The sequence below is a fragment of the Lagenorhynchus albirostris genome, chromosome 2 (genome assembly GCF_949774975.1).
Source record: "Lagenorhynchus albirostris chromosome 2, mLagAlb1.1, whole genome shotgun sequence".
Taxonomy (NCBI): domain Eukaryota; kingdom Metazoa; phylum Chordata; class Mammalia; order Artiodactyla; family Delphinidae; genus Lagenorhynchus; species Lagenorhynchus albirostris.
Genome location: NC_083096.1, coordinates 29,275,121 through 29,302,904, shown reverse-complemented (window position 1 = coordinate 29,302,904; position 27,784 = coordinate 29,275,121). Strand labels below are relative to the sequence as shown.

The window sequence follows — 27,784 nt, the reverse complement described above, 5'->3', positions numbered from 1 at the left end:
ATATTCTATTATATCCATATCCAATATGGTGTCATTGAAAGGAGAAAATGACTAAAACACTAGAACTTTGGTTTTGGCAACGGATGAACCATGTTTTCAGCAACCGACAAAAAACAAGTAGTAATTTTTTTAAATGAAGACTAATATAAAGAAACTTAAGGATAAGATATTCTAGGGTAGAATTAATGTTAAAATGTAGTCTTTTGATTTCTGTCCTGTTACTCTGTAGTAGTAGTTCTCAAACTTTTTGGTCTCAGGATCCCTTTACACTCTTAAAATCTCTTTGTGGCAATTATTTTTATTTATATGGGTTATAGCTATTGATATTTACTGAGTCAGAAATTGAAACAGAAGGAACTTCCCTGGTAGCACAGTGGTTAAGAATCTGCCTGACAATGCAGAGGACACAGGTTCAATCCCTGGTCCAGGAAGATCCCACATGCTGCAGAGCAACCAAGCCCGTGCACCACAACTACTGAGCCCATGCGCCACAACTACTGAAGCCTGTGCACCCTAGAGCCTGCGTGCCGCAACTATTGAAGCCCGCCTGCTCCAGGACCTGCGTGCCGCAACTGCTGGGCCGACGTGCCACAACTACGGAAGCCCGCGTGCCTAGAGCCCATGCTCTGCAACAAGAGAAACCACCACAATGAGAAGCCTGTGCACTGCAATGAAGAGTAGCCCCCGCTCGCTGCGACTAGAGAGAAAAGCCTGCACACAGCAATGAAGACCCAATGCAGCCAAAAAAAAAAGAAATTGAAACAGAAAAATCAAAATGTTTATTAATTCACTTAAAATTAACAATAATTAATTCATTACATTTTAACATACGTATCATTTTTATGAAAAGTAGTTATCTTCTAAAACAAGTGAAAGTTATGAGAGGAATTGCACATTTATGTAAATCTCTTTAATGTGGCTTAATAGAGTACAACTGGATTCTTGTATTACTTCCTCATATAATTTGATGTGGTATCATGTGTCATGTATTTTCTAGAAAACTTTGAGACCCCATACATTGCTGCTCTATAATTTCTCTGATGTCTTTACCTTAAAAAATTAAACATACATTAAAGAAGCTTATTCCTACCCCACCCCCCCCTTGAGTAGTTCTCTTAAGCCCTTAGAGTTTGCAGAGCAGAATTTCCATTTTCTGTCTCCAAGGGTACAAGATGTGAGTCCTCAGGACTAAGGGTGGTGTACTAGAATAGACAGATCTCAAGGTTGGGAGATGGTGGCAGATTTCGGAATAGAGCAACATGTACTAATTAGCTTGTGACTTCAGTTCTCTGCATCTTCTCTTCTTTGTCTCTGAGTTTGATATAAAAGATTTAAAGCCCCTTCCAGCTTTAATCATCCATGACTCTAACAGGAATTAGAATGTTGACTTCATTTTTAAAATATGATCTATGAATATTTGGGTTTTTTTTAATTCTTAGGTTTTGTGTGTTGTTTGTTTTTTGCTTTCTAGATGAAATGGACTTTGAGGGTGAAGAATGTATCTTAAAGTTATACCTAGGAATGTAAATTTGATGTGTAACTGAATTTTTCATTCTTTGGATTAATAATAGAAAACCCAAAGAAAATACGGTTATAGAGACTTAGAATTTTAAGTCATGACATGGTTGTGTTTACTGGTAGAGGTTTTTAATGTAGATACAAGCAATTGGTTTTTCTATCCCTCCTCATCCTTCTCTAATGTAAAGTGATGGGTGTTGGGAATAATGCATTCCCTCTTCTTTATCTGCAGATAACTCATAAATATTTTTACATTCATTATTAGGTTATCAAGAAAATTGGACATTATCTCAAGATGAATATAACAGTACCAGAAGATTACATCAAAGGCTTTATTCGGGCCAATAATACCTTCCTCTATCAGCTAGTTTTTGATCCCATCAAAAGGAAACTCATCCCTTTGAATGCCTATGAAGATGACATTGATCCTGAAACACTAAGCTATGCTGGGCGGTATCCTTTCTGAAACAGAAGGGTAGAACTTTGCACTTCTTCCGTATTTTTGTGGTGATTTTTTAGTGAGACATTCAGTAAAAAGTTTGCAAATTGTTTTTTGCTTTTTTTATAGTGAAATCTTTATTTTGTTAAATTTAATTACAATGCTAGGGAAAATTTAGAGTAACTTTTTGTTTAAAAACCTGAGGCTCATCCATTATAACTTGCTAACTACTTAGACTGACTTGACAGAAACATGTACAGTCAGTCACTTAAGGTACATACTCCAGAGGTGGCACTTAAGAGAACCCCTCATGGCAAGCAAGCTCAATTAACCAGGAAGAATGCTCTGAACATATGAGTATGCCAGTTGAGGATGCTCTTCCCACAGCCACCGGCCACGTACATCCAGGGTGATGTAGAGCCGTGAGTCACATAGGCAGTCGCCAAGACTTTCCTCTCTGTCTCCCTTGACAGGGAATAAGTGATGCCTTGGGACTTTGCTTCAGAAAATAGCCAACTCCTGCTGTGACTAGTAAACTATGCCTGTGGTTTCAGTAAAGCTGAATGTGGAAAGTAAGTAGGGTCCATTGAAGTCATAAACCTGTGACAATAGAACACACTTTTCTGTCTTATTACAGTATCATTTGTTTGGTTGTTAATAAAAGCATTTTTCCTTAATCTTACCAACCTAGATATGTTGATGATTCTATAGCTCTTCAAATAGCACTTGGAAATAAAGATATAAATACTTTCGAACAGATTGATGACTACAATCCAGACACTGCCGTGGTAACATATTAAAGACTTCTTTCTAAAAGAGCACATTTTAATTATGTCTCGGGAACTGTGACTAGAGGCAAATCTTCATTTAGTAAACATCTTTTAAGCATTTCTATATCCAGGCATTATGCAGGGTGTAGATTGAAAACAACTCGATGTTAGAGAAAATATGTATATTGGTTAATTTCCTTAAATTAAAAAGTGACCACAAAATGTATTATCAAACCTTTACACTTGAACATTTCATTTGAATATACCAAATGTTTGATGACCTTTTTTCATCTCACCCCCATTCAGCCTCTGGCAAGACCAAACCTAGAAATACCTCCCTTGGGGAGTAAAAACTGATTTTTCGCTCATTCACAATTTAGCAAATACTTACTGAGCACCCCTGCTATGTGTCTCTGAGCCCTATCCTGTTTTCTTCTACTTTTTCCCAATTGTATGTATGTATCTCTTATGATACACTCTCCCACCATTCTCTCTTTTCTGTTCATATTTCCATTCAGACTCTGTTCTCATTTATGTTCAGATTTATTCCTTAAGTAAGTTCTTATGACTCTAATTATCTCATTTATGCAGAGAACTCACACACCCAATCTCTAGTCTGTATACCAATCACATAATTCTAAAAGTCTCCTGAATCTACATAAATGCTTTCCTATAATCTATCCACAGTCAAAAGCAAACTCTATTTCTTATCAGCTTTCCTTAATAACATTTTTTCTTTTCAGCACTTGTTACTCCATAAATTATGTCTCTATTACTTATTTTCTGATTCTTCCCGGTAGTGTAATCTTCATAAAGGCAGAGTTTTGTGATATTCACTGCCATATTATATTTACCATGTTTTTTGTTGAATGAATGAATGTCAGTTACATGATCTCTTTCATTCAGACTAGAAGACTTGGAATTTAATTTTTTTAAGTGAAGTATTGTTGACTTACAATATTATACAGTTGACCCTTGAACAATGTGGCTTTGAACTGCACACATCCACTTACAAAAGGGTATTTTTCAATAGCAAATACTACAGTACTACACGGTCGTTGACTGGCTGAATCCGCAGATGCAGGAGAACTGCGGATATGGAGGGCTGACTATAAATTATACTCAGATTAACTATTATTCGAGGGTCAACTGTATTAGTTTCAGGTGTACAACATAGTAATTTGATATTTTTGTAGATTATACTCCATACAATGTTATTATAAAATATTGACTGTATTCACTGTGCTGTACATTACATCCTTGTAACTTATTTATTTTATATCTAGTAGTTTGTACCTCTTAATCTCCTTCACCTATTTTGCTCCTCCCCCACCCCTGGCTTCTTTTTCATTGCTAAGTCCTTCTGCTTCTTTTTTGTCTTTCTGGTTAATAGTTTCTCCTTTCTCATAGTTATCCAGATCTTTACCCTTACTCACCATTCAGTTCTTTACTAAGCATTTGTTAAGTACTATAACAAGCATAGTTAGGTTAGCTAGTGTTCTGGAATATAAAGAAAAACAGTGTAATCCTTGCTTGTGAGGTACTCATTGTCTAAGGGAGAGACACATGGTTATATATATAGAAATATGGTAAGTGCTATAATAGATGTATTTGAGGCTCCCTGGAAACAAAGGGCATGCACTTAACTCCACCTAAGGAGAGAATACTTTTTTTTTGGCTGTGTCGGGTCTTAGTTGCAGCACCTGGGATCTTTGTTGTGGCATGCGGGATCTTTTGTTGTGATGCGTGGGCTTCACTCTGCTTGTGGTATGCGGGCTCAATAGTTGCGGCATGAGGGCTTAGTTGCTCTGCGGCATGTGGGATCTTAGTTCCTTGACCAGGGATCAAACCTGCATCCCCTGCGTTGGAAGGCAGATTCTTAATCACTGGATCACAAGGGAAGTCCCTAGGAGAGAATACTTTTTAATAATCATAAACATTTCTTGAGCATTTGCTGTGTTCTAAGTGCCATTCTAAGCAACTTAGACATAGTAATTCATTTACTCCTTAACAAGCCTCTGAGGTCAGTACCATTATTTCCGTTTTACAGATGAGGAAACAATTAGAGCGAGGTTAGGGGACTTGCCAGCTCACAAATTTAATCAATAGGGGAGCTCTGATTCCAAGCCAAGCCCTCTACTGTCTCCTTATAGAGGAACTGGTGTGTATCCTGGCTTTACAAAGATGAGTGGGGGTTTTCAAGATGTGTGAGTGGTTCCACGCTGAAGAAAACAGCATGTGTGAAAGAGGATAACATGTTAAAGGTACTCTAAGTAGTTCATTCTGGCTGTACCTTAGTGTTTACCAGGTAAAGGAAACAGAGCACCTTGAGAAAGAAAAAGAGGTGAGCCTAGAGAAGATGGCCACTGACAAACTGGTGACCGGTTGAGCATTGAAAAGAATCGTTACTGTCAGCTGAAATTAAGCTTGTTAAGAGAGCACAAATTCATGATGATACTAAAAAAGAATTTTATGTTCATCAACTCAAATTATATAAACCTTACACTCAGGTTGCTAGTTCCTTTTTTCTGTTTTCTCTTGTTCTGTATCTGGAACGTCTATTAATTAGATATTGGATTTTTCTGGTCTTCAAATTCTGGAACTTTTCTATCTTACTCATGTCTTTGTCTTTTGCTGTTTCTGGGGAAAACTTTTTTATTTTGTCTTTCAACTTTGCACTATCCAGTATGTAGCCACTGGCCACATGTGTCTATTTAAATGAACATTAAATTAAATTTTAGTTCTTCAGTTGCATTGGCCACTTTTAAAGTCCTTAGTGGCTACCATGTTGGACAGCACAGAACTTTTCTATCATTGCAGAAAATTCTGTTGAATTTTTACTTTTTACTATCATTTTCATATCTAAGAACCCTTTCTTTTTTTTTTTTTTTTTTTTTTGCGGTACGCGGGCCTCTCACTGTTGTGGCCTCTCCCATTGCGGAGCACAGGCTCCAGACGCACAGGCTCAGCGGCCATGGCTCGCGGGGTCAGCCGCTCCGCGGCATGTGGGATCCTCCCAGACTGGGGCACAAACCCGTGTCCCCTGCATCGGCAGGCCGACTCTCAACCACTGCGCCACCAGGGAAGCCCCAAGAACCCTTTCTTTAATTGTGATTTTTTAAAGATTTTGTTTTATTTCATGGATGTAATCTCCTCTTTTCCCCCACCCCTCTCAGAATATTAATTATAATCTCCTGTACATTTTCTTCTGCTCTCTGCATTATCTCTGTTTGCTTTGGATTTTTTTTTTTTCCTATGTGTTTTGACTTTTCTCTTTCATGGTGGAGACTTTTTTTTCAAACACCTAGAGCTTCTTGTCAATTTGTTCCTGTTTGGGAGAGGCACTGAGAAGCTTAAGAAGCTTTGTGTGAATGAGTGGGGCTTATAGTCTTGGGTTTTACTCTTTGTTGAACTGGTTGGAAACAAGCTGCCTTTGTTTTGTGAATTCCCAAACATCAGCATGTTTTCTCTGTACAGTTCTTTTTTCCAAAAAGGGATCCTCCAATTTCTACTTAACTATGTAAATGTGGCTGTTTGCATTTTGAGAGTAAGAGAGGGAAATGAACTGGGGTGGACCAGGAAGGGGTAGGGCTGTTCCCCACTATTCATTATTTAGCCTTTCATTTGATCGCTGTCTTTAGACAAATGGATGTTTTCATCTTCTGAAGTACCTACTGTTTTTATGTTATTGTTTCTGGGTTTCAAAGGTCCAGTCACTCTGAAGCAGATGGGTGTGAATTGACTGTATGGACAGATTGAACATGAGCGCCCAGGAGTCAAATAAACCTTTTTTTTAGCCCTCCCCCTACTTGTGGCCTCCATGGTACCTGATCCCTTAAATTTCTGAGTCTTCAGGTTTCTGTATGCGGAATTTGTGGGTTGTTTTTTTTTTTTGGCTGCATTGCGTCTTCATTGCTGTGCATGGGCTTTCTCTAGTTGCAGTGAGCAGGGCTACTCTTCGTTGCGGTGTGCGGCCTTCTCATTGCGGTGGCTTCTCTTGTGGAGCACGGGCTCTAGGCATGTAGGCTTCAGTAGTTGTGGCATGTGGGCTCAGTAGTTGTGGCTCGCGGGCTCTAGAGTGCAGGCACAGTAGTTGTGGTGCATGGGCTTAGTTGCTCTGCGGCATGTGGGATCTTCCCAGACCAGGGCTCAAACCCATCTCCCCTGCATTGGCAGGCGGATTCTTAACCACTGTGCCACCAGGGAAGTCCGGAATTGGTTTTTTACTGATATTCTTTTCTGCAGATGCTTGAAGACACTTTGATCTTTCTTGGGCTAAGTTCTTTATTTTTTTCTTTATTGAGGTATAGTTGATTTACAATATTATATTTAATATTGTATTATTAATAATATTATATTATTACAATATTATATTTCAGGTGTACAACATAGTGATTCACAATTTTTAAAAGTTATAATTTATTTATAGTTATAAAATATTGGCTATATTCCGTGTATTGTAAAATGTATACTTGCAGCTTTCTTACACCTAGTAGTTTGTACCTCTTAATCCCCTATCCCTATCTTGCCCCTCCCTCCTTGGGCTAGGTTCTTTAAATTCTTCTCTCTATACTCTTGTCTTCACTGTGGTTTGGAAGTTACAGATATCTCCTAAATTTTCTGTAGATGGTATTTGTGTTTCTTTCTTCTTATTGCTTTGGGGATGATTTTTTTCTTATTGACTTATTGACATATTAGTTTCAGGTGTACAACATAGTGATTCAATATTTATATACATTAAGAAATTATCATGATCAGTCTATTTACCATCTGTCACCATACAGAGTTACAATATTATTATTATTATTATTATTGCCATGCTGTGCAGCATGAGGGATCTTGGTTCCCTGACCAGGGATTGAACCCGTGCCCCCTGCGTTGGGAGCGTGGAGTCTTAACCACTGGACCACCAGGGAAGTCACATAGTATTATTTACTATACTGGTCAGCCCTCCATATCCATGGGTTCTGCATCCAAGGATTCAATCGAATTGGGTCTGTGGTTGGTTGAATCCGCAGATGCCCGCAGATATGGAGGGCTGACCATACTATTCCATTTTATATAAGGGACTTGAGCATCGTGGATTTTGGTATCTGAGGGGCTCCTGGAACCAATCCCCTGCAGCCACTGAGGGATGACTGTATTCCCTGTGCTGTACATTATAGTTCTGTGGCTTATTTACCTTATAATTGGAAGTTTGTAGGAAAAGGGAACTGAAAAGTCTTTATTTTGCTATCTTCTTTACACATTTGAATTACTGATATTATAGCTTCATCAGAATGATCCTCAAGTTTTTCCTTTGAGAAACTCAAAAATAATTGGTTGTAATGAAAATGTTCAGATACAATTGGGAATGTTATGGCTCACTAAGATGGCCATCCTTCAGAAGTCCAAATCCTTATCAGATTATTTTTTTCATAGAGAAATTTCTTTCAGAACCACTAATTGTACATCAAACTAATTCTTATTATTTATCTAAGATTTATTCTTCCCAGTCAAGTTTTCTACTTGCCTATTTCTCTTTTTTTTTTTAAATAAAACCATCAGTGGGATCTAATGCCATGAGCTATACTGCTTAAACTATCTTTATTATACCTATTCTCTCAATTATTCTAAATTACCTTCCTTGTTAATTCTCAGAGTATATTATGAATAATGTTACCTCGTTTTTATTTATTTATTTTTATTTTTAATCCTTTCTTTAAGTGAAAGATTAGATTCCAGATTCAGGTGGGACTTTTGTCAGGTGGAATTCACACCCTAGTACCAACATTTTTTGTACCAGTGTTAATTTTTCCCTGTGCCTCTCCTACTCTATTAGAATATCATTGACATCCTATTAGCAGATCATTTTCATCTAAAATATATTTAGAAAAAATAATAAAATAGTTATTAATTGTGAATAACTTGTTTTAGCATTAAAAATGATTATTTACCAATCCTTACTGTCAATAAGTTCTTTCTTGGAGAAAGTTTTGTGCATGACTCAATGTAGACCAAAGTAGCTTTCTGTTTAATACATAGGTATTGTCTACTAATACATACCTATTTAATACATAGGTATTGTCCACTAAAGAAGCTATTTTTTTGTAAATTAGATTGTTTTGGTTTGAACTCATCCAAGTTCTAGAGATGGGATAGTTGATTAAATACATAATTTTATGGTTTTAATTTTCAGGTCCTTTGTAAAGGGTATGTCAGTGATTATTTAGAGGCTTATTGCTAGATGATTATTAAACTAATTAGTATTGCATATTGAACTAATACTCAAATTTTAAAAGTACGTTTTTCCTGGTAACGTTTCTTCAAGTGTAGTTTTATTTCTTGCACTGTTCATCTTAGGAAGATTCATTTTTTTATTTCTTAGAAATGAGCTAATGAGTTTGCTTGACCCTCATTGGGAGAGAAACAGACCTAGGAATACAAGACACATTTAATGGAAAAGTATAGGACCAGCAAAGTAGAAAATGTTATTATTAGAGGACAGATATTTCATCAAAAGCTGTTCAAAGGGGTAATTTAATTATTTACTTATAATTTATGTTGATACAGAGGGAAATGATTTAACTGTTTTTCTTCTTAAAGTAACCTTTTTCCTTTTACTATTTTAGCCTGCCCAATCAAGAAGTCATAGTTGGACTGACAAAACATGTCAAAAGTCATCTAATATTAATAGTATTTGGAATAGGAACTATTGCCCTAGACTTGAGCTGGACATTGTTTCAGTTGCTACAAAGGTGAAGGAAAATCCAAGTACTGTGGGCATTGAACTAGTGATTAGTACTAAAGGATTAAATCTTCCAAGGAAGTCATCCATTGCAAAAAGACCAAGAAGTGGTATGTATTTTGTTTTTGTGAAACACTAGTGAGAATTGGTCACAGTTTAGAAGCTTTATAGTTTTAGTTCTTACATTTAGGCCTTTGATCCATTTTGAATTAATTTTTTATATGGTGTGAGGTAAGGATCAAGGTTCACTTTTTTTTGTATATGGCAATCCAATTGTTCCAACACCATTTGTTAAAAAGATTATCCTTTTTCCATTCAATTGCCTTGGCACATTTGTTGACAATCAGTTGACCACATATGTGCAGGTCTGTACCATTGGTCTCTTTTCCTGTCTTTATGCCAGACACACTGTCTTGATTTCTGTAGCTTTTATAGTCAATCTTGAAATCTGGTAGTGTAAATCCAGTAGTGTAAGTCCCTAAGTTTGTTCTTCTTTTGAAAAGTTGTTTTGGCTATTCTGTGTTCTTCACATTTCCATACAAATTTTAGAATCAACTTGTCAATTTCTTAAAAAAAAAAAAAAAGCCTGCTGAGATTTTGATTGGGATTTAGTTGAATCCATAGATAAGTTTGGGTAGAACTGACATCTTAATATCAAGTTTTCTGATCCATTTGTTTAAGTCTTCTTTAGTTTAAGTCTTCAGCGATGCTTTGTAGTTTTCAGTGTACAGGTCTTGCACATATGTTGTCAAATTTATCTGTATATTTCAGATTTTTGATGCTGTTGTAAATGGTATTTTTAATTTCAATTTCTGGTTCATTGCTAGTATATAGAAATACACTTGATTTTTGTATATTAATCTTGTGTTTTGCAACCTTACTAAAATCACTTATTAGTTCTAGTATCTCTTTTTAGACTCTCTAGGATTCTCTATGTAGGCAATCCTATCACCTGCAAATAAAGATAGTCTTGCTTCTCCTTTTCCAGTCTGGATACCTTTTATTTCTTTTTCTTGCCTACTGGAACCTCCATTACGGTGTTGAACAAAAGTGCTGAGAATGGAATACTAGGTATTGGGAAAAGGTTTTTTCTTTCCACCATAGAATATGCTTAGAAATGGAAAGAATCCATTTCTTCTCTCTTCCTTCTTTCCCTCAGACATTACATGAATGAATACCTGACAACAAAACCAAAACAAAGCCCTTGCAAACTTTTAGTTCATGCCCTTATCTTTTAAATTTAGGTATAGATTATTCATGTTTGGCCAAAATGTCCTGATTCCTTATGAACCTAAATCTTTTTCATGATAATATCTCTGAACCTTTGTTTCCTCTTCTGAAATGGGAACAATATTGCCTTATCTCACAAATTTTTGTATATGTGATATAACATGAAAAAGCCCTGGTACATAGCAGGTACACTGTACATATTAGTTCCTTCCCTTCTTCTACCATCAAGGTAGGCTTATTCATTTTATGTAGAGAGCTCATCAGTAAATTACCTATGTCAGACTAAGTCTGCTTCGTTATAACTACCATTTATCAATGGATTTTGTCCACAGGCACACACACAAACACAAAAACAAAACAAAAAACAGTAAATGTTTTCCCTCTTTAATGTGACAGCCCTTCATATATTTAGAGACAGCTATTGTGACCCTCCTAAATTTCTTTTGCAAGCTAAAAGTTCCTTATCCAGGTTATGCTTTGGATACAATACAAATTTTTTAATAATTTGTAACTACTACAGTGAGTGGTTGTTGAGATGTGGTCTGCTTACCATAGATCATATTTAGAATTGTGGCACTATTTCAGTCCTTCATCCAGAAGCTGCTTTTACTACTGCAAACTAAGATAACATGAGCTTTTAGTAGTATTCTTGTCATTTTGCAGGCATTTACTGAGTTTATAATCCACCAGTTGCTGTTAAGCCAGGTAGTTATATTTTTAAACTTAAATATGGGTTACATTATCCTTACTGAGGTAATCTTAATTCATTATAATCCATTGTTCTGCCTATTATTTTTTTTTCTTTTTTGAACCTTTATATTGTCTTCTAACATGGGTATTATGTCACCTGGAAATTTGAGAAGTATGGTTCAAGTATGTCTTAAAGTTTCGCTTAAAATATGTATACTAAGTCTATGAATTTCTCCACATAGCTAGTCTAACAACCTTATAAAAAGAAAATGAGATTAGTGTGGTGTGGCTTCTTGGTGAAGCCTTGCTGGGGATCTTACGATGTTTATTTTTTTCCTCTTCTGTAAGAGCTCCCAATTCCCTGCATAATAAACAGATTTTTACAAGTTTACTGACCTATGGGTTTTTTTTACTCTATACATTTTTGAATTTGAGGTATCACCTGGTCTGTAGTATTTTGGCACCCTCAACTGTTTTACCAACTTCTTAGAGTCATGAGCATTTACTCCCATGTGAGTGGAAGCTATTCAGACTGAGAATTAGTTGGACTAATTTAAAGTACCTTAATGCTATCTCTATGTCCTTGCCCATTTCAGCTGTAACATCTTACATTATTTAGTCTTATGATTTATTCTTATACCAATAAAATGCGTTCATTACACAGCAGTCTTCTAGAGCCCCATAGCTATGTAATGAAGATAATAGCTAGAGCACAAATTACAGGACAATCAAATACACCTCAAAAACCGTAACTCAGTGATGGTGTGTATATATAGCTCCTTGAAACATTTTTTTTTAATGTTGAAACAATATTTTTAACCAAACATTAGTTTAATCATACATTTAATTCATTTTTTTTTTACATTCAGAATTAGACCCTTATTGTATAATGAATGTAGAGCCTTACAGAATTGATTGTACCCTGAAATTTTGGTTTAGGTAATTTCACATAAAATAGTACAAATAATTGACATTAAATCATAGCCAATTTTTGAAATCGTAAAACACAGCCAAGGGAATTTTTTTAAGTCATTCTTTTATTTCCTTTTCTGATGCATAGTTTAAAAAAAAATAAGACTTCATCTTTAGGACAATAGGACATGGACTGTGAAACTAAGACCAAATGTCTAACTATGCATGAAATAAAGATTTACAGATAATTTTGTTTTTACTTAGAAGAGCTATCAGAAGATGATCTATTTGGTCAGTATTCTACTTCCTTTACAAAGAAGATCAAGAAAAATAGTTGTGAAGGTGATAAATTATTGAACTCTTCTGAACGGTTTATGCCTGACCTGGTAGATGGAAATACTATTAAAAAAAGCTTAAGCATACCACCTAGGACAAGAAACAAATTTGCAACATTTTTACAGAGAAAAAATGAAGAAAGTGGTGCAGTTGTGGTTCCAGGAACCAGAAGCAGGTATAGTTATATCTAAAGAATGTTGTGTGTCTGTTGTATTATATACTCTGTTGGTATTTATTTTAATTGTCTTGAATAACATTGAATCTAATGGGATAGGTGTAAGACCTGGCTTAATCCAATTACAGTTTTTTATCATGTATTGCTTTAGTTCCACTGTCCCTTGAACTTCTGTTACTTTTGTAATCTCTCCATGGAGAACCAAAATAAGAATTGTAGACCTTACTACATTTTGCATTAGAAAAACTCTGTTACTTTGGGGGTTCCTCCTCCCCCCACTTTGTTTCTATTTTTTTAGTTTCTTTAAGAGCTAAATATAATTTTGCGAAGTATTTTTAGAAATCTATTTAAATGCAGATGACTATGGATTTCTCATATTAATTGATAATCTGATACCATACTAGATGCTGGGTTACAAAAATGAGAGACATAGTTTTTGCTCTTGAGAAACATGCAGTTTTTCGTAGTTGGAGAAGTAGGTCAGTAACAAAATCTTTCCATACAGTGTGGTAAGTACAATGACAAAATCATGCATGAGGTGTTTTGAGGGCATCTAATGCTGAGGCAATGGTTGGAAATGGTGGGAGGGAAGGGATGAGTGTTAGGTGCTGTTACCTAGGTTTAAATGATGAGTGGGTGAAGCAAAGAAGGGAGCCAAATACTTTCCCAGCAGACTCATGCAGCTTGGACAGAGACATGGAGGTGAGCAACAGCACGGAGCATGGGGTTAACTATTTGCTGTTGATCACTGCTATTATTACTTCTGCCACAATGTAAGTTGGGAAAAGGATGAAAAGGGAGCAGAAATGTCGATGATGAGGGAGCAGAAATAAGCAAGCCAGTTCATGAAAGGCTTGTAAGCCAATCTAAGGAACTTGAGTCTTTAGGGGTGATGGGAAACATTTAGAAGGTTTTAATCAGGGGAGGAGTATGATTTGATTCCTGGTTTAGATAGACCACTCTGAACACACTATGAAGAATGGATTCTAGAGGTCCAAAGCTGAGCAGAAAGATTAGTTAGGCTGTTGCCATAGTCCCTGCTAGTGAAGATGAGAATTTGAAGAGTCAGTATAACTTAGGGGTTAGGAATTTGGACTCTGGGGTTAGACCACCTGGATTTGAATCCTGTCCTGTTTACTCATGAGATGTTTGACTTGAGCAAGTTAATTTCTGGGTGCTTCTGTTTTTTCAAGGCTAACAAGTATAACAATCTTAGGATCGTTGATAGAATTAAATTATTACCATAAGTAAAGTGCGTAAAATATTGCCCAACAGATGATAAACATACAATAAATAGTTCTTATTTTATTGACTTCGGATAGTGGTACCACAACTAGAAACAGGAAATTTAAGTGTTAGAAGTTATTTAGGCATGATTTAGTAACTTTAAGAAAGAGAAACTTTATCAGCCCCTGTATTTCTCTAGAAGACTTAGAATGAATATTTTTTATTTTTCAAGTTTAATAAACTGGGTTGCAGCCAGATTTGTCTAACCATGATGATAGGAGAAGGACATGAAGGAATGAACCACTGATAATCCCTAAGCCTCCTTTAGGGGATGTTTCAAACCCTTCTCCCATCAAGTCTTTCCAAGGAAACATTCACAGTACAATGAAATGATCATTTTGATTCTTCCTTTGTTAGTCACCCTCATTAAAAGTGCTTGTTAACAGTGGAATAATGAAGAAGTAGGCCTCAAAAGATGGAAAATAGGGTTCTAGATGATTTATGCTGATTTATACATTCTAGAAAGTTGACTTCTGTCATTCAGAGAAATTTTTGGAACTCGTGTTTTATTTTTCCATTTGGGTGAAAATAGGATTTCATTTCTCTGCCTCTTAGTGCTTCTTTTTCTTTCCATTTAGGTGAGACTAGAATTTCCTTTTTCTGCCTCTTTGGAGACAGCTAATGAGAATAATGTTTGTGTGTCTCTACAGGTCTTGGCTATTAAGTCATTGTGGAAGCTTAATGAAATCTCTGTTTGAAGCTGTAAATAGCTGCTTTATATAGCTTAGTTAGTTGTTTCGCTAAGAAATTGTTCAGAGGACGCATTAAGAAATGCTTGGAGAAATATTTTTTTCTGCATCAACTTCCTGTGAAATAATAATTGGGAGTAAATCTTTGATGTATAATTTTCTGATCTAGATTATAGAGCAATATCTAATAATAATTAGATATTGTTAAATTAGTTTTCTTAGCTGATTTTCAAAGTTCTTTTATGTGTTATTCCTCACAACAGTATTATGAGATATTCAGGTTGGCGTTATTTTCTCTATTTTGGGCTAAGAAATTGAGGCTCTTAGAGGTTAAGAAACTTTCCCAGGGTTGTATAGTATTAGTGATAGGAAAGATTCCTAGTCATAGTTGGCATGGTACCTTGAAAGGAGCACACGATCTTATAGGCCTGGACTTGAATTCTCACTCTATCATTTAATTAGTTGAGTGATCTTTCATATGCCATTTAACTTCCCTGAGCCTCTTTTTTTAACTATAAAATATGGATGATCATATGCATAAGACTGTTTTAAGACTAGCAGAAGTTATATATATCAGACACCTGGCACAGTGCCCAGTCACTAATATATATGCCAGTGGTCATTCCCACCCCATTCTTTTTAATATAACATAACAGGAGGTATTAAATATGCAAAAGATTGTCTCCAATCTGTTTGCTTTTTGGAAGTCTGTTTTAAGTCTTATCTTTATTATATAGATACTTATCCTAGAATAATGCCTATTTATTTTCTCAGATCTAGAAATATAATTATCAGTTAAGTCACACCATAGGCTGTTTGGAAAGAAACAGCTGTGAACTAGGAGGGGTTCTAGGTTTTAATTCTGTTCTTTAGTTGATTAATTTTATAACCTTGGGCTCTGTTACTCAAACTTCTCTTACCTACGAAATAATACATAGAAAAATGTTTGGATATCATAGGGGTTATTGTTTGCTTAAAAGGGAGCTGATGTTTCTTACTCAGTGAAAAACCAAGTAAGACTTTTCCTTTTACATGCTGCTTCCTTCCTGCCCTGTACCCACACACATCAGCTAAGGGTTTGATGTAAAGATAAGAGAGGATATTTACTCTCCAGCATTTAGTAAATATTCTATTTAATCATCTTGGATTTGAACTAATGCTTATTAATGAGGTAAATTCTCTTTAAGTTTCATATTTAGCTGATCATACACTCTAGGAGTTTATTTTTAAACCTAAAAACACTCCTTGAATACATCCTTCCCAGTAATGATACTGATCTTTGTTTCATTTATATTGGGGTTTTTTTGCGGTACGCAGGCCTCTCACTGCTGTGGCCTCTCCCGTTGCGGAGCACAGGCTCAGTGGCCATGGCTCACGGGCCTAGCCGCTCCGCGGCATGTGGGATCTTCCCGGACCAGGGCATGAACCCGTCTCCCCTGCATTGGCAGGCGGACTCTCAACCACTGCGCTACCAGGGAAGCCCTATATTGGAGTTTTTAAAAGTGATTTTTTTAAAGCTGCTACCCTGAATAAGTAATACCTCTTTAGTAATACAGAATTGAATAATTGATTTGAAAGTCTTAAACTCAATATTTAAATTAGTGTAGAAGTTTACAGGGTATATAAAAAGCTTGGTAGATTAGTATACTACTACAAGTTCCCAGATGGCTTGCTACTACTAGGAGGTAAGCTAAGTTGAGGGGAAAATGGCTAATTTATTTTGCTTTTACAAAATAAGAGGCCATAGTTATAAAGTGTCCTTTCTGTTGCATATTTCTATATCTGTTCAAATATTTGAGTATCAGCCATGTGTAAAATCTATTTTGCCTTTATGAAGTTAATATATTTATGAGATTTTTTTAAAAGAACCATTTTTCCATTATGAATCTTGTCACCTTTGTGAGAAAACTCTAAAATACTTCTGCATTCTTTCTGTTGTTTTTTCTGTTAGGTTTTTTTCCAATTCTCTGGGTTCTGCTGACTGTATATCAAAGAAAGCAAGCAGCCAGTCTCTAGATGAAACTGCTGTCACAGATAAAGAAGCCAGTGTAAATGAGTCAGATTGTCTAGATGGCAAGAAGTTGTTAGATATCAGTGTAGCACATAATTCAAGTGAGCATATTCCAGATGATGTGACTGTGATTGCTGAAGAGTCTCAGTCTTTTAAGACCAGCAGATTCACGAGGACCATCTCACCACCTACCTCGGGTACACTAAGAAGTTGTTTCAGTTGGTCTGGAAGTCTTGGAGAGTTTTCAAGAACACCAAGCCCCTCTCCAAGCACAGCATTGCAACAGTTCCTTAGAAAGAGTGATTCTCCCATCTCTCTGCCTGAGAATAATGAGCCGTCTGATGTATCTCAGTTAAAGAGTGATGAGTCAAGTGATGAATCTCATCCCTTACATGAAGTGGATTGGTCTTCACAGTCTCAGGAAAGCATGGACTTATCACCACACAATTTAAATGCATCAAAACTTTCTCAGCCTTCTAGTAAGGATTTAGATTCAGAGGTAAGTCACATTATGAAGCGTTTGTTTTCAAATTCATATGTAAGAGAAAATAGGGTGTTTATCAGACAATTGAGGAAATTTTGCCTAATTATGGAAATAATTGATTGTTTTAATTTTTCATTCTAGATCTTACTGTGTAGAAAGTTCATGTTTTATTCATCTGAAGGGCTTCTCTGTATTTTAGACTCTTATACATTTAATCTAACTATATTTCTTGAATCACTGTGTTCCATTGATAGGTGTCTCAAGTTGTGGAACACTTAAGACCTAAGCAGAATGATAAGCTTCATGAAAAGTTATTATAAATTTAATATTTAAATCCTTAATATACTCTTGAATTCAGACAACATTTGAAACCTTATAATGAAATGGCCCTGTTAATGGGATGGTGTTCATCGTAAGTTTTAGTACTTCAGAAATACATTTTTTATTTACTCTTACTATTCTTTTTGCAGTTCCCATTTATGACAAAACAAAATAGTAATACAAGTGATTTTATGTTATTCTGTGTAAATTAATAAAAGCATCCTAGCCATTTTTTTGATTTGTAAAATATCTTTATCCTTACTTAAGTAAAATCAAAGCTCCAGATAAGTACTGCTCATAAGACCCAGTGACATCATATTTTAAAATGACATGATGTCATAATAACATTCTTTAATCTGAGTTATCTTAAATTTATCAATTTAACATACTTCATTTTATGTTCACAACTACAGTTACCAAGTTGTAAGAACAATTACAGCCTTGGTAATATTTGACAGAACTTTGAGGTCTGATAATCCTGAATATTAAACATCTAATAAATCAGTATATCTTGTGTTTATAAAAAGGAAAGTATTTTATTCAAGTTCCTAAAGGAAACTTGAGTTGTATTGGACTCAAAGACAAAAGCCTAGTTACAATATGGAAGCAAATTGTTTTCATTTGGAGAAAGCGGAAATCAATTAATATATTCAAATCCAAAATCCATTCCATGTAGTGTTTTTTAAGTAAGTATGCCAAACCAAGCCCTTGAGGCTTTTGCTTTTCTTTTCCCATTCACTCACTTTGCCTTCAGTTTATCCATACTGTTCTAGAAGACTGTTTCTTTTAACATGAGCCTCCATTTTTGTTTGTTTGTTTGTTTGTTTGTTTTTTGCGGTATGCGGGCCTCTCACTGTTGTGGCCTCTCCCGTTGCAGAGCACAGGCTCCGGACGCGCAGGCTCAGCGGCCATGGCTCATGGGCCCAGCCGCTCCGCGGCATGTGGGATCTTCCCGCACCGGGGCACGAACCCGTGTCCCCTGCATTGGCAGGCGGACTCTCAACCACTGCGCCACCAGGGAAGCCCTGAGCCTCCAGTTTAATGTCATCTTTTTCATTTTCCACATCTTACTGCATTTTTCTCATGGTACCATTTGGGTACCATCACAGTTGCTATTTCTTGAACATCTTTCTTTAAAAATCACTGTCTATTTGTGAGGATACTTTCAGGTCTGCTGAGCTCCTTTCGGGTGTTCTTGTTCCTTTTCCAGCAGACATCTTCCTGCTTTACTAACTTTGTAAAGCTTTTAGCATGTTTTACTGAGAAACCTTACCAGCTCACAGCCTATGGGCTCATGATGCTGACAGAACTCTCCACACTTCTGTCTTCGGGGCTAGCCATTTTTGTGATTATCAATTATAGAAACATAAATTCTCTCCCCTCAAAAACAAACAGACTAAGAATCATTCATTAAGTCATCTCTTGCCACCAGATGTGGTAAATTCCTCTTTGGATAAATGAATTAATTGTCAAACAATTGGGACAATAGCAGGTAACATAAAAACTGTGTAATCTTTCTTTATTCAGAAAATGTTTTAGAGAGCCACAGTGCGACTGGGGCTTCATTTTGAATATCAGGTTTTACTGTATGGTTCTGAAGAAAATGCATTGGAGACTCTTCCACTGGTGGTTCACTGTGAAAAGCAACAACCATGTATTCTATGTATACTGAGTTCATTAATGGTATTGGAGATTAATTAATCTTAGGATCTTACTCTTGATCTTTATTTTAAGAAATGATATAGCCCAGAGTCATCACTACCATAAGCAAGAAATGTTAGAGTTTCTGTAAGTTACAATCCAAATTAATGGAGTATTTTTCACTTTTGGATTGTTTTAAATATATAATACTATGTAGAATCCTAAGATAAATATTTAAAAAAAAAAAACCTCTTGAAAAATGCAGAAATGTAAAGCCTTCTGAATTTGCATTCATTGTCCTTTTTTATTTGACTTTTGTGGGAATCCAGATAATTCTGTCTATAGAAAAGTCTTACATGATGGGATTGGGGTGTAGAGAGTAGGTCTTAAAAGTCTTTGCTGAAGGTAACTGTGCATTTGATACAGTGCTACTCTACTTCTTGAAAGTATATGCCTTTTTTCTCTTTAATGTTGAACATGTTACACAATGAAAAAGAGATGTAGAACTATACTGGTTCAACCTTTTGTAGCTAGTAATTTATGAAAACTATTAGCCAAGTTTACAAATGATGTTACAGCAGGAGACTTTTTTTTTTAACAAGAGAACACTTTTATTTATTTACTTTCCAAAAAGTTTAAATCCTTGAAGGGGTACAGCATCACGTGGATTCTGTGTCCAATGGCTTTAGCAGGAAGATTGCTTCAGAATTTGTCATGAACCCCATGCCATTGTTTCCATGAGCATGAGTTATTTTTCCCTAGATTACTCTGGTTTTGTTGAGTTTGCCACCATGAGTTACAGTGTTGTTCTTTGCTTTGTACACATAAGCATACCTCTTGCATAGATAGAAGTCAGTTTCATCTCAAGCATAAACACCTTCAATTTTAAGAAGAGACCTGTGTGCTTCCTCTGGTTCTGGAGACTCTGCTTATAGGTTTTTTTTTCTTTCTTTCTTTTTTACTTTGGGGCAATGTGGGATGCATGAAAATTTCAAGTATAGTCTTCCATTGCCTGAAGCAGTTGTAGATTCTGGATAATATCACAATATACCAGACACTGGGTTGGCTTTAACATTATGTGACACAGCTTGTGCCTTGCTCACAGTTTGGAAGGGGATACACAGAACATCCAGTACAAAGATGACCTTGAACATGGATTTTGTTATAGGATCCAGGTCCCCAACATTGCAAACTTGGCAGGAGGAATTGAGATCTATCATGTCAGTATGGTTTAATCATGGCAGGAAAGACTCAGTGAAAATTACTCTTATATGTTTGGACCTGAAGTGATTAAGAAATGAATCACTGCAGCCATCTGTCCATTAAAAAGGAGGGCAGCAAATGCTTGGCATGTCTTTTTTTTTTTTCTTTCTCCCAAGACAGTGATCTCCATGTTGTGGGGTTTTTTTTGTTTTGTTGAGGTTTTACAATATTGTATTAGTTTCTACTGTACAGCGAAGTGGAGTTCCCTGTGCTATACAGCAGGTTCTTATTAGTTATCTATTTTATACGTATTAGTGTATATATGTCAATCCCAGTCTCCCAATTCATCCCACCACCATCCCCCATGCTTATAGTTTTTTTTTTTTTGCTTATAGCTTTTTAATTTATATTTTACATAGTTTACTTCTTCAGCTGGTTTTCTTTAGTGAAACTAGCAAACACCATTCTTTCCACATTAGATTAATTTTCTTTTATTCTATTTCATGCTTTTTATACTTTTATTCTTCTGATAAATTACATTTTATTTACACTGATTTTCTCAATTTACTTGTTTTATGTTTTGTTGAATATTGGTCAGTTGTCATAAAAATTTGATAGTAAAAATCTAAGTTTGCTTTATTTTTTCATCTCGGGGATCTAGGAATCTGATTGCAATTTTAAGTCACTTGATAATCAAGGTAATCAGAAATCCAAGCTATACTTATTTCATTTTTCGAAAAAAGGCACGCTTCTAAGGAACAAGGTAAAACACTTACTTAAATTACTTTTAAATTTCAGAAGCAGCTCATGCTTATTACCAGGCAATAAGAAATATAAGCAAAATTAAAAATCAAAATGCCTATATTCTTATTTACACAAAATGTCTACCTTCAAACCATCCAGAACCATATTTGTGCATGATTTGTAGGTGTTTAAATTGTGAAACCTGCTATTTTTCTCTTACAGTATAAAGAACTTTTTCTATGTACTTACATAACATTACTTATAATGAATAAAATATGCCATTGTATGGGTTTAGCTAATGTTTGTCCTTTACCCTAAAAATTTTTGCTGTAGCAAAGAGTACTACAACGAAGATTTTGTTGGTAAATATTTGAGTACTGTACACATTTTTGATTTTTTCGTAGGGGTGAATTCTATGGAGTGGTATTACTGGTCCAAAGGCATACATGGTTTAAAGCTTTGATGTATATTGCAAAAAGGCATTCTAGAAATTGGGTACCTGATGAGCCAAGCTTTTTTTTTTTATCAAACTCTGTAAATATATGTGTGACTGCATAGTGAAAGCTTGTAAGTTAAAGCCTATTTTATATATTAAGTGTTCTTGCCTGTAAATATCAAAATACTAATTCCTGACTTAAAAATGGGCAAGGGACATGCACAGAAATCACAAAAGAAAAAGCACAAATGGCTGATTAACATATAAAAAGCACATTCAACCTTATTAGTAATCAATGCAAATCAAAGTAATAAAATATAATTTCTTACCTCTCATTTTTCCAAAAAAGTTTTTAATTTACTCATTTTATAAGAGTATAGTGAGATGAATAATCACATGTTTAGGAGAGTAAGAATTGTTGTGCCATTTCTGGAAAGCAATTTGAAAGAGTTGAAATAATTTAACCCAGTAAGTGCATTCTAAAACTTGAGCCTAAGGAGATAATGAGAGTTTAAATACAAGAGCACTTATTCTTGCATTGGTTGCAATAATGAAAAATTGGGGGAAAAAATCTAAATATCTAGAAATAAGAGAGTGAAATACATTAAATACGTTGTTGGTTTTAGCTCTTGGCTGGTAGATATATAGGTGAATTTTTTTTCTTTGTTTTCTCATGTTCTTCTATAGTGAACCTATATTATTTTTCTTATATTTATACAAGAAAACTATATTCATATAGTTAACATATTATTTTCTTACGCATATTTTTAAAAGCATAAAACCTTTACAAAAATTTTAAATAAATGGCCTGGCATATCTATTTGAAAGAAAGTCCCCATCTCATACTATATAAATATAAAACTGAAAGATAACAAGGATATGAATGTAAAATATGTAAATATAAGATTCTTTTAAAAATCTTTAAGTGAGAAAGGCTTTTTCAAACACATACTGTCTTGGAAAGATGTCCATATTATTTTTGAATGAAAAGGGAAACCATGCTATTAAACAATATTAAACACAATAAATAGCATGGTGTTTTTGTTTGCTTAAATGCTGGAAAATACACACACGTGTGTATGTTTGTACAATCATAGTAAAATGTCTGGAAAGATACCAAAATTATTCACAATGATAGGATTAGAGATTTAGAAAGTACTTTCTCAAAAGGAGTTATATTAAAGATGATGGTTTAATGTCCTCAAAAGAAGGACATTAAACCATCATCTTTTTATTATTTTTATTCTTTCTGTCAGATTTTCATTGTCAGTGTTTTAACTGTCACTTCTGTTTTGGTGACAACTCCCCGGATGAACCTTCCTTCTTGCTCCCTAATATCCAAATTCAGTATCTAAAATCAAACTCATATTTTTTTAACCTCTAACCAGTACTTCTCAGAGCATTTTTATCAGTTACATAAAATTATAATATTTGTTCTACGTCACTTAGTTTCAAAATCTTACGGTTGTCCTCTTTCCTTATAACCTCCAGTTGGATCCTTCTTTTTCAGGGGTTAAAGAAAAACAACCAAATAACTATACCTATCTAAATCCTGTTTCTTTCTTTGTCTTATTTCTTGCTCTCCCTTTTCCCATCACCAACATCCTAATTCAAGATTTCATCTTTCATGTGTGAGTCCTTCCATTCTTTATACACCCTCTACTAGATTCATTAATTTTTTTTTAACATCTTTATTGGGGTATAATTGCTTTACAATGGTGTGTTAGTTTCTGCTTTGTAACAAAGTGAATCAGTTATACATATACATATGTTCCCATATCTCTTCCCTCTTGCGTCTCCCTCCCTCCCACCCTCCCCATCCCACCCCTCCATGCTGTCACAAAGCACCGAGCCAATATCCCTGTGCCTTGCGGCTGCTTCCCACTAGCTATCTATCTTACTACGTTTGTTAGTGTGTACATGTCCATGACTCTCCCTCGCCCCGTCACTGCTCACCCTTCCCCCTCCCCATAACCCCAAGTCCGTTCTCTAGGAGGTCTGCATCTTTATTCCTGTCTTACCCCTAGGTTCTTCATGACATTTTTTTTTCTTAAATTCCATATATATGTGTTATCATACGGTATTTGTCTTTCTCTTTCTGACTTACTTCACTGTGTATGACAGACTCTAGGTCTATCCACCTCATTACAAATAGCTCAATTTCGTTTCTTTTTATGGCTGAGTAATATTCCATTGTATATATGTGCCACATCTTCTTTATCCATTCATCCGATGATGGGCACTTAGGTTGTTTCCATCTCCGGGCTATTGTAAATAGAGCTGCAATGAACATTTTGGTACATGACTCTTTTTGAATTTCGGTTTTCTCAGGGTATATGCCCAGTAGTGGGATTGCTGGGTCATATGGTAGTTCTAAGATTCATTAATTTTAAAGCCTTGTTTTATATTACTACACTCCTACTATCCAAAAAAAAAAGCAACAAAATTTTAATGGCTCCATATTTCACACAGCATAAAAATCAAGTCAGACAAAGACAGATATCATATAATATCACTTATTTGTGGAATCTAAAAAAAAAAAATGATATAAATGAACTTATTTACAAATCAGAGATAGACTCACAGACATAGAAAACAAACTTATGGTTACCAAAGGGGATAGCGGGGGCAGGGGTGGGGAGATAAACTAGGAATTGGGGATTAACATACCTACTACTATATATAAAATGAATAAACAACAAGGACCTATTGTATAGCACAGGGAACTATGCTCAGTATCTTGTAATAACCTATAATGGAAAAGAATCTGAAAAATAATATATATATGATATATATGTATATATAACTGAGTCACTTTGCTATACACTTGAAACTAACACAATGTTGTAAATTATACCTCAATTAAAAAAATCAGTGGATTCAACTTAAATGTCAGTAGAGATCTGTTTAAGTAAATTATGGCACATTTATACAATGGAAAAAAAACAGGCAACCTATTCAAAACAAAATTCAGTTCTACATGTGAAATGGAAAAATCTCCAAGATACATTGTTAAGTAAAATCAAGATATATTAGGCAAGAAAAACAAAGTACATGACATTTTGTAGTATGCTGCCAGTTGTGTGTCGGGTGTATGTGTGTGTGTATGTGAATGAATTCAGTGGTTGTACAGGAAACTGGTAGCAGTGACTGCCTAAAGGCAGTGAGGGAGTAAGGGAGACTCACTTTTCTGTCTGTTCTTTTATACTCTTGATTTAGTGCCAGGTACATGTATTACCTGGTGAAAATATTATGATAATTTTTGTAGACGTTTATAAGCACACTTTTGCACATCGATTTTAGGTTATTTTTTGTTCCAGTGTATAAATAATAGTTTGAAATTAAATAAAGGTAGTTGCTTTAACAGAATAGTATTAAAACAGGCATTTAATCTTCAGGTTCCTGGGCTGTATAAATCTAGTTCTGTGGACAGTCTTTCTACAACCAAGATCAAACCTTTAGTACCTGCCAGAGTCAGTGGGCTGAGCAAGAAGCCATCAAGCATCCATAAGAGAAATCATCATAATGCCGAGAACAAGCCAGGATTGCAGATAAAAATCAATGAACTCTGGAAAAATTTTGGATTTAAAAAGTGAGTTATCTTGTAACTTATTCTAAAATGATAAATATTTTTTTCTGTAATTTCAATCCCTGTCTCCTCTTTCTATTTTCATATGAATCAACTTCTTTTTCTCTTACCCTAAGAAAATTATTTTCCTCTAGTCCCTTTAACTGACTCTTTGTAGGAATATTTAACTTCAGTTTCTGTACCTTCTTTTAGTGAAAACGTGGCAAACTAAAAACCTCAGTTCTCAATCTGGCTTTGGGGACTCTCTGTCGTTAAGCAAATTACTTTTCCAGGCCTTAAGTGTCTTATTTTTCTTTCCTTCTGAATGTTGTTGTAGACATGGGAAGGTAACGCTCTATGGTACTTCTGGATTTAAAGCAGTTTGTTTCCCTAAATTATCACATCTAAAATGGGAAGAATCAATGAGTTTATATGATGAATTAACCAGATTTCTAATGTATGTAGCAAACACTGTTTTAAGAGAATTGACCCTCTATATATCTACATTTTTTGAACCAAATTGCATCTGTTAGACAACAAAATTAGCCACAAAGTAGCATAGATTTATAATTACTTTATTTTCTGGTTCTTATTAATGCAAATGTACTAAGAATAAACACAAAGAGAAAGGGAGGGAGGGAAGCGGGGAGGTGACTTACATGGGATGATAAGATTAAACCTTACCTAATAGAAATGTTATCACAATCAGATGAGATAGTATGAGTGGAAACACTTTGTAATAAGTGCTGGACAATTATGTTTTTACTTTACATTGTGTTAAGTCTAGATTAAACCATATAGCAGCAGTTCTCAAACTTTTTTTTTTAATATTTATTTATTTATTTTGGCTGTGCCAGGTCTTAGTTGTGGCACACGGCATCTTTTTTAGTTGCAGCATGCAGGCTTCTTAGTTGCAACATGCGGGCTTCTTAGTTGCAGCATACGAACTCTTAGTTGCGGCATGCATGCGGGATCTAGTTCCCTGAACAGGGATCAAACAGGGATCAAAGCTTTACTCAGTTCTGCTTTTGGATTATCCGTACAAATGTCAGCACGGTAAGAAAGGCAGATAAAGTCTAAATATTATTATGAAAATAGTTTTGATCTTACAAACCCCCTGAAAGTGTCTTGGGAATTTTTAGGCATCTGTGGATCATACTTTGAGAACTGCTACTAAAGTGAAATTAAGGGTGCAACAGTATTCTTAAATGCCTTTTAGAAAAATAAGACTTAATTACTCCTGTTGGAATTTTGTTGACAGGACATAGAATCAGTTTTGTTATCTTCATGATAGGATTAATTTTTATAGACATAGAACTTCCTTCCAAAAGTTGGAAGACTGGGAGGAGTAAAAAGATAGGGCTTAAACATTTGTTTATGCTTCACTCATGCTGGTCCTCAGCCAGACTTGAGAAGGGTTCTAGAGAGAAAAGAACTAAAGTTTGTTTACTGGAACCATTCTGCCTTAGCTAGTTATATTTAGTAGTGGCTTGGCACCTACTTTGAAAGGTGATTTAGAAAGCAGTCATGGGTACTAAGAAGCAAAACTTAAATTTTATTGGGCATACTCAGAGGAGAACCTGAATGTATCATATAATAAATTGAGACAAATTATACAGTAGAGGATTTTATCCTCTTTACATACCTCTCTTTTGTCCAGGTAGATTATTTTCGAATAAACACTACCCTAAAAACACCCAATAAATTCATTTTATTATATTATCTTTTGCAGAGATTCTGAAAAGCTTCCTTCTTGTAAGAAGCCAGATCCCCTGTCTCCAGTCAAAGATAACATCCAACTAACTCCAGAAGAAGAGGATATATTTAACAATTCTGACTGTATGCGTGTTCAGAGAGCAATATTCCAATAAACACGGGCAGCTGGGAAGCTATTGCCTGCAAGAGAATCTCTATCAATTTCATGTCCTGTTTGAGAATGAAGCAGTTATCAGTATGAAAGACTTGTTCTTAGATCTATGATATTTATTTTTAAAGAGTACATTTTGTATATTAACTATGTAACTGTTTTTGTTCAGCTTATTATATTTTCATAAGAAGCTAACTAGAGAAATAATTTTGGTTTTGACAGGTTTTTGAAGTTTTAATGTTAATTGAGCAAGTCCCTTGGAACTTACAAAAATCTACTCTAAAGATTTCTGTAATGTTGTCAAGTACAAGGATGGTAAATGGAAAACCACAATTCTGTGGTCATTTTGTACTAGAGGAAATTACTGTGTTTCTTTGAGCTATAGTTTTTTCACCTGCCTTTCCTGTCTGTCTTTCAGGGTTGAATTGGATATACAGTTGCTGAGATGGGAGGGGTAGTTGGAAGGGTTAAAGATCTTGCATAAATGGGCAGTGCTCTGTTTTCCCTGAAGAGTTTGGTTGGGTTACAGATTGACAGTAAAAGAAAATTGGTTTCAGCATCATATGGAAGGCACTACTTCTTATATCATTAATATTCTTAAACTTCAAAATAGCCTATTTCTCTTATATGTCTTTTTTGAAGTGTGGGCTAAAAATTCCCTAACGTATATTTAAAACTAATATCCTAGGTGCAATGTAAAATGCTAAAGCTGCAGGGTCTGTGATGTGTACATACT

The 27,784-nt window shown here is 35.2% G+C and overlaps 1 protein-coding gene across 2 annotated transcripts in view; it reads left to right on the top strand.

The window, feature by feature from the left end:
• EXO1 (exonuclease 1) overlaps positions 1-27,167 on the top strand; it is a 39,673-nt gene extending 12,506 nt beyond the window's left edge. For both annotated transcript variants that reach the window (XM_060142077.1, XM_060142076.1), the window contains 7 exons: positions 1,784-1,971; positions 2,649-2,745; positions 9,339-9,564; positions 12,551-12,797; positions 16,725-17,283; positions 25,012-25,205; positions 26,914-27,167. In XM_060142077.1, coding sequence (XP_059998060.1) covers positions 1,784-1,971; positions 2,649-2,745; positions 9,339-9,564; positions 12,551-12,797; positions 16,725-17,283; positions 25,012-25,205; positions 26,914-27,052 — 1,650 coding nt within the window. In that variant the 3' untranslated portion in view covers positions 27,053-27,167. The remainder of the gene's footprint in view (positions 1-1,783; positions 1,972-2,648; positions 2,746-9,338; positions 9,565-12,550; positions 12,798-16,724; positions 17,284-25,011; positions 25,206-26,913) is intronic.
• The last annotated feature ends 617 nt before the right edge of the window (positions 27,168-27,784 follow it).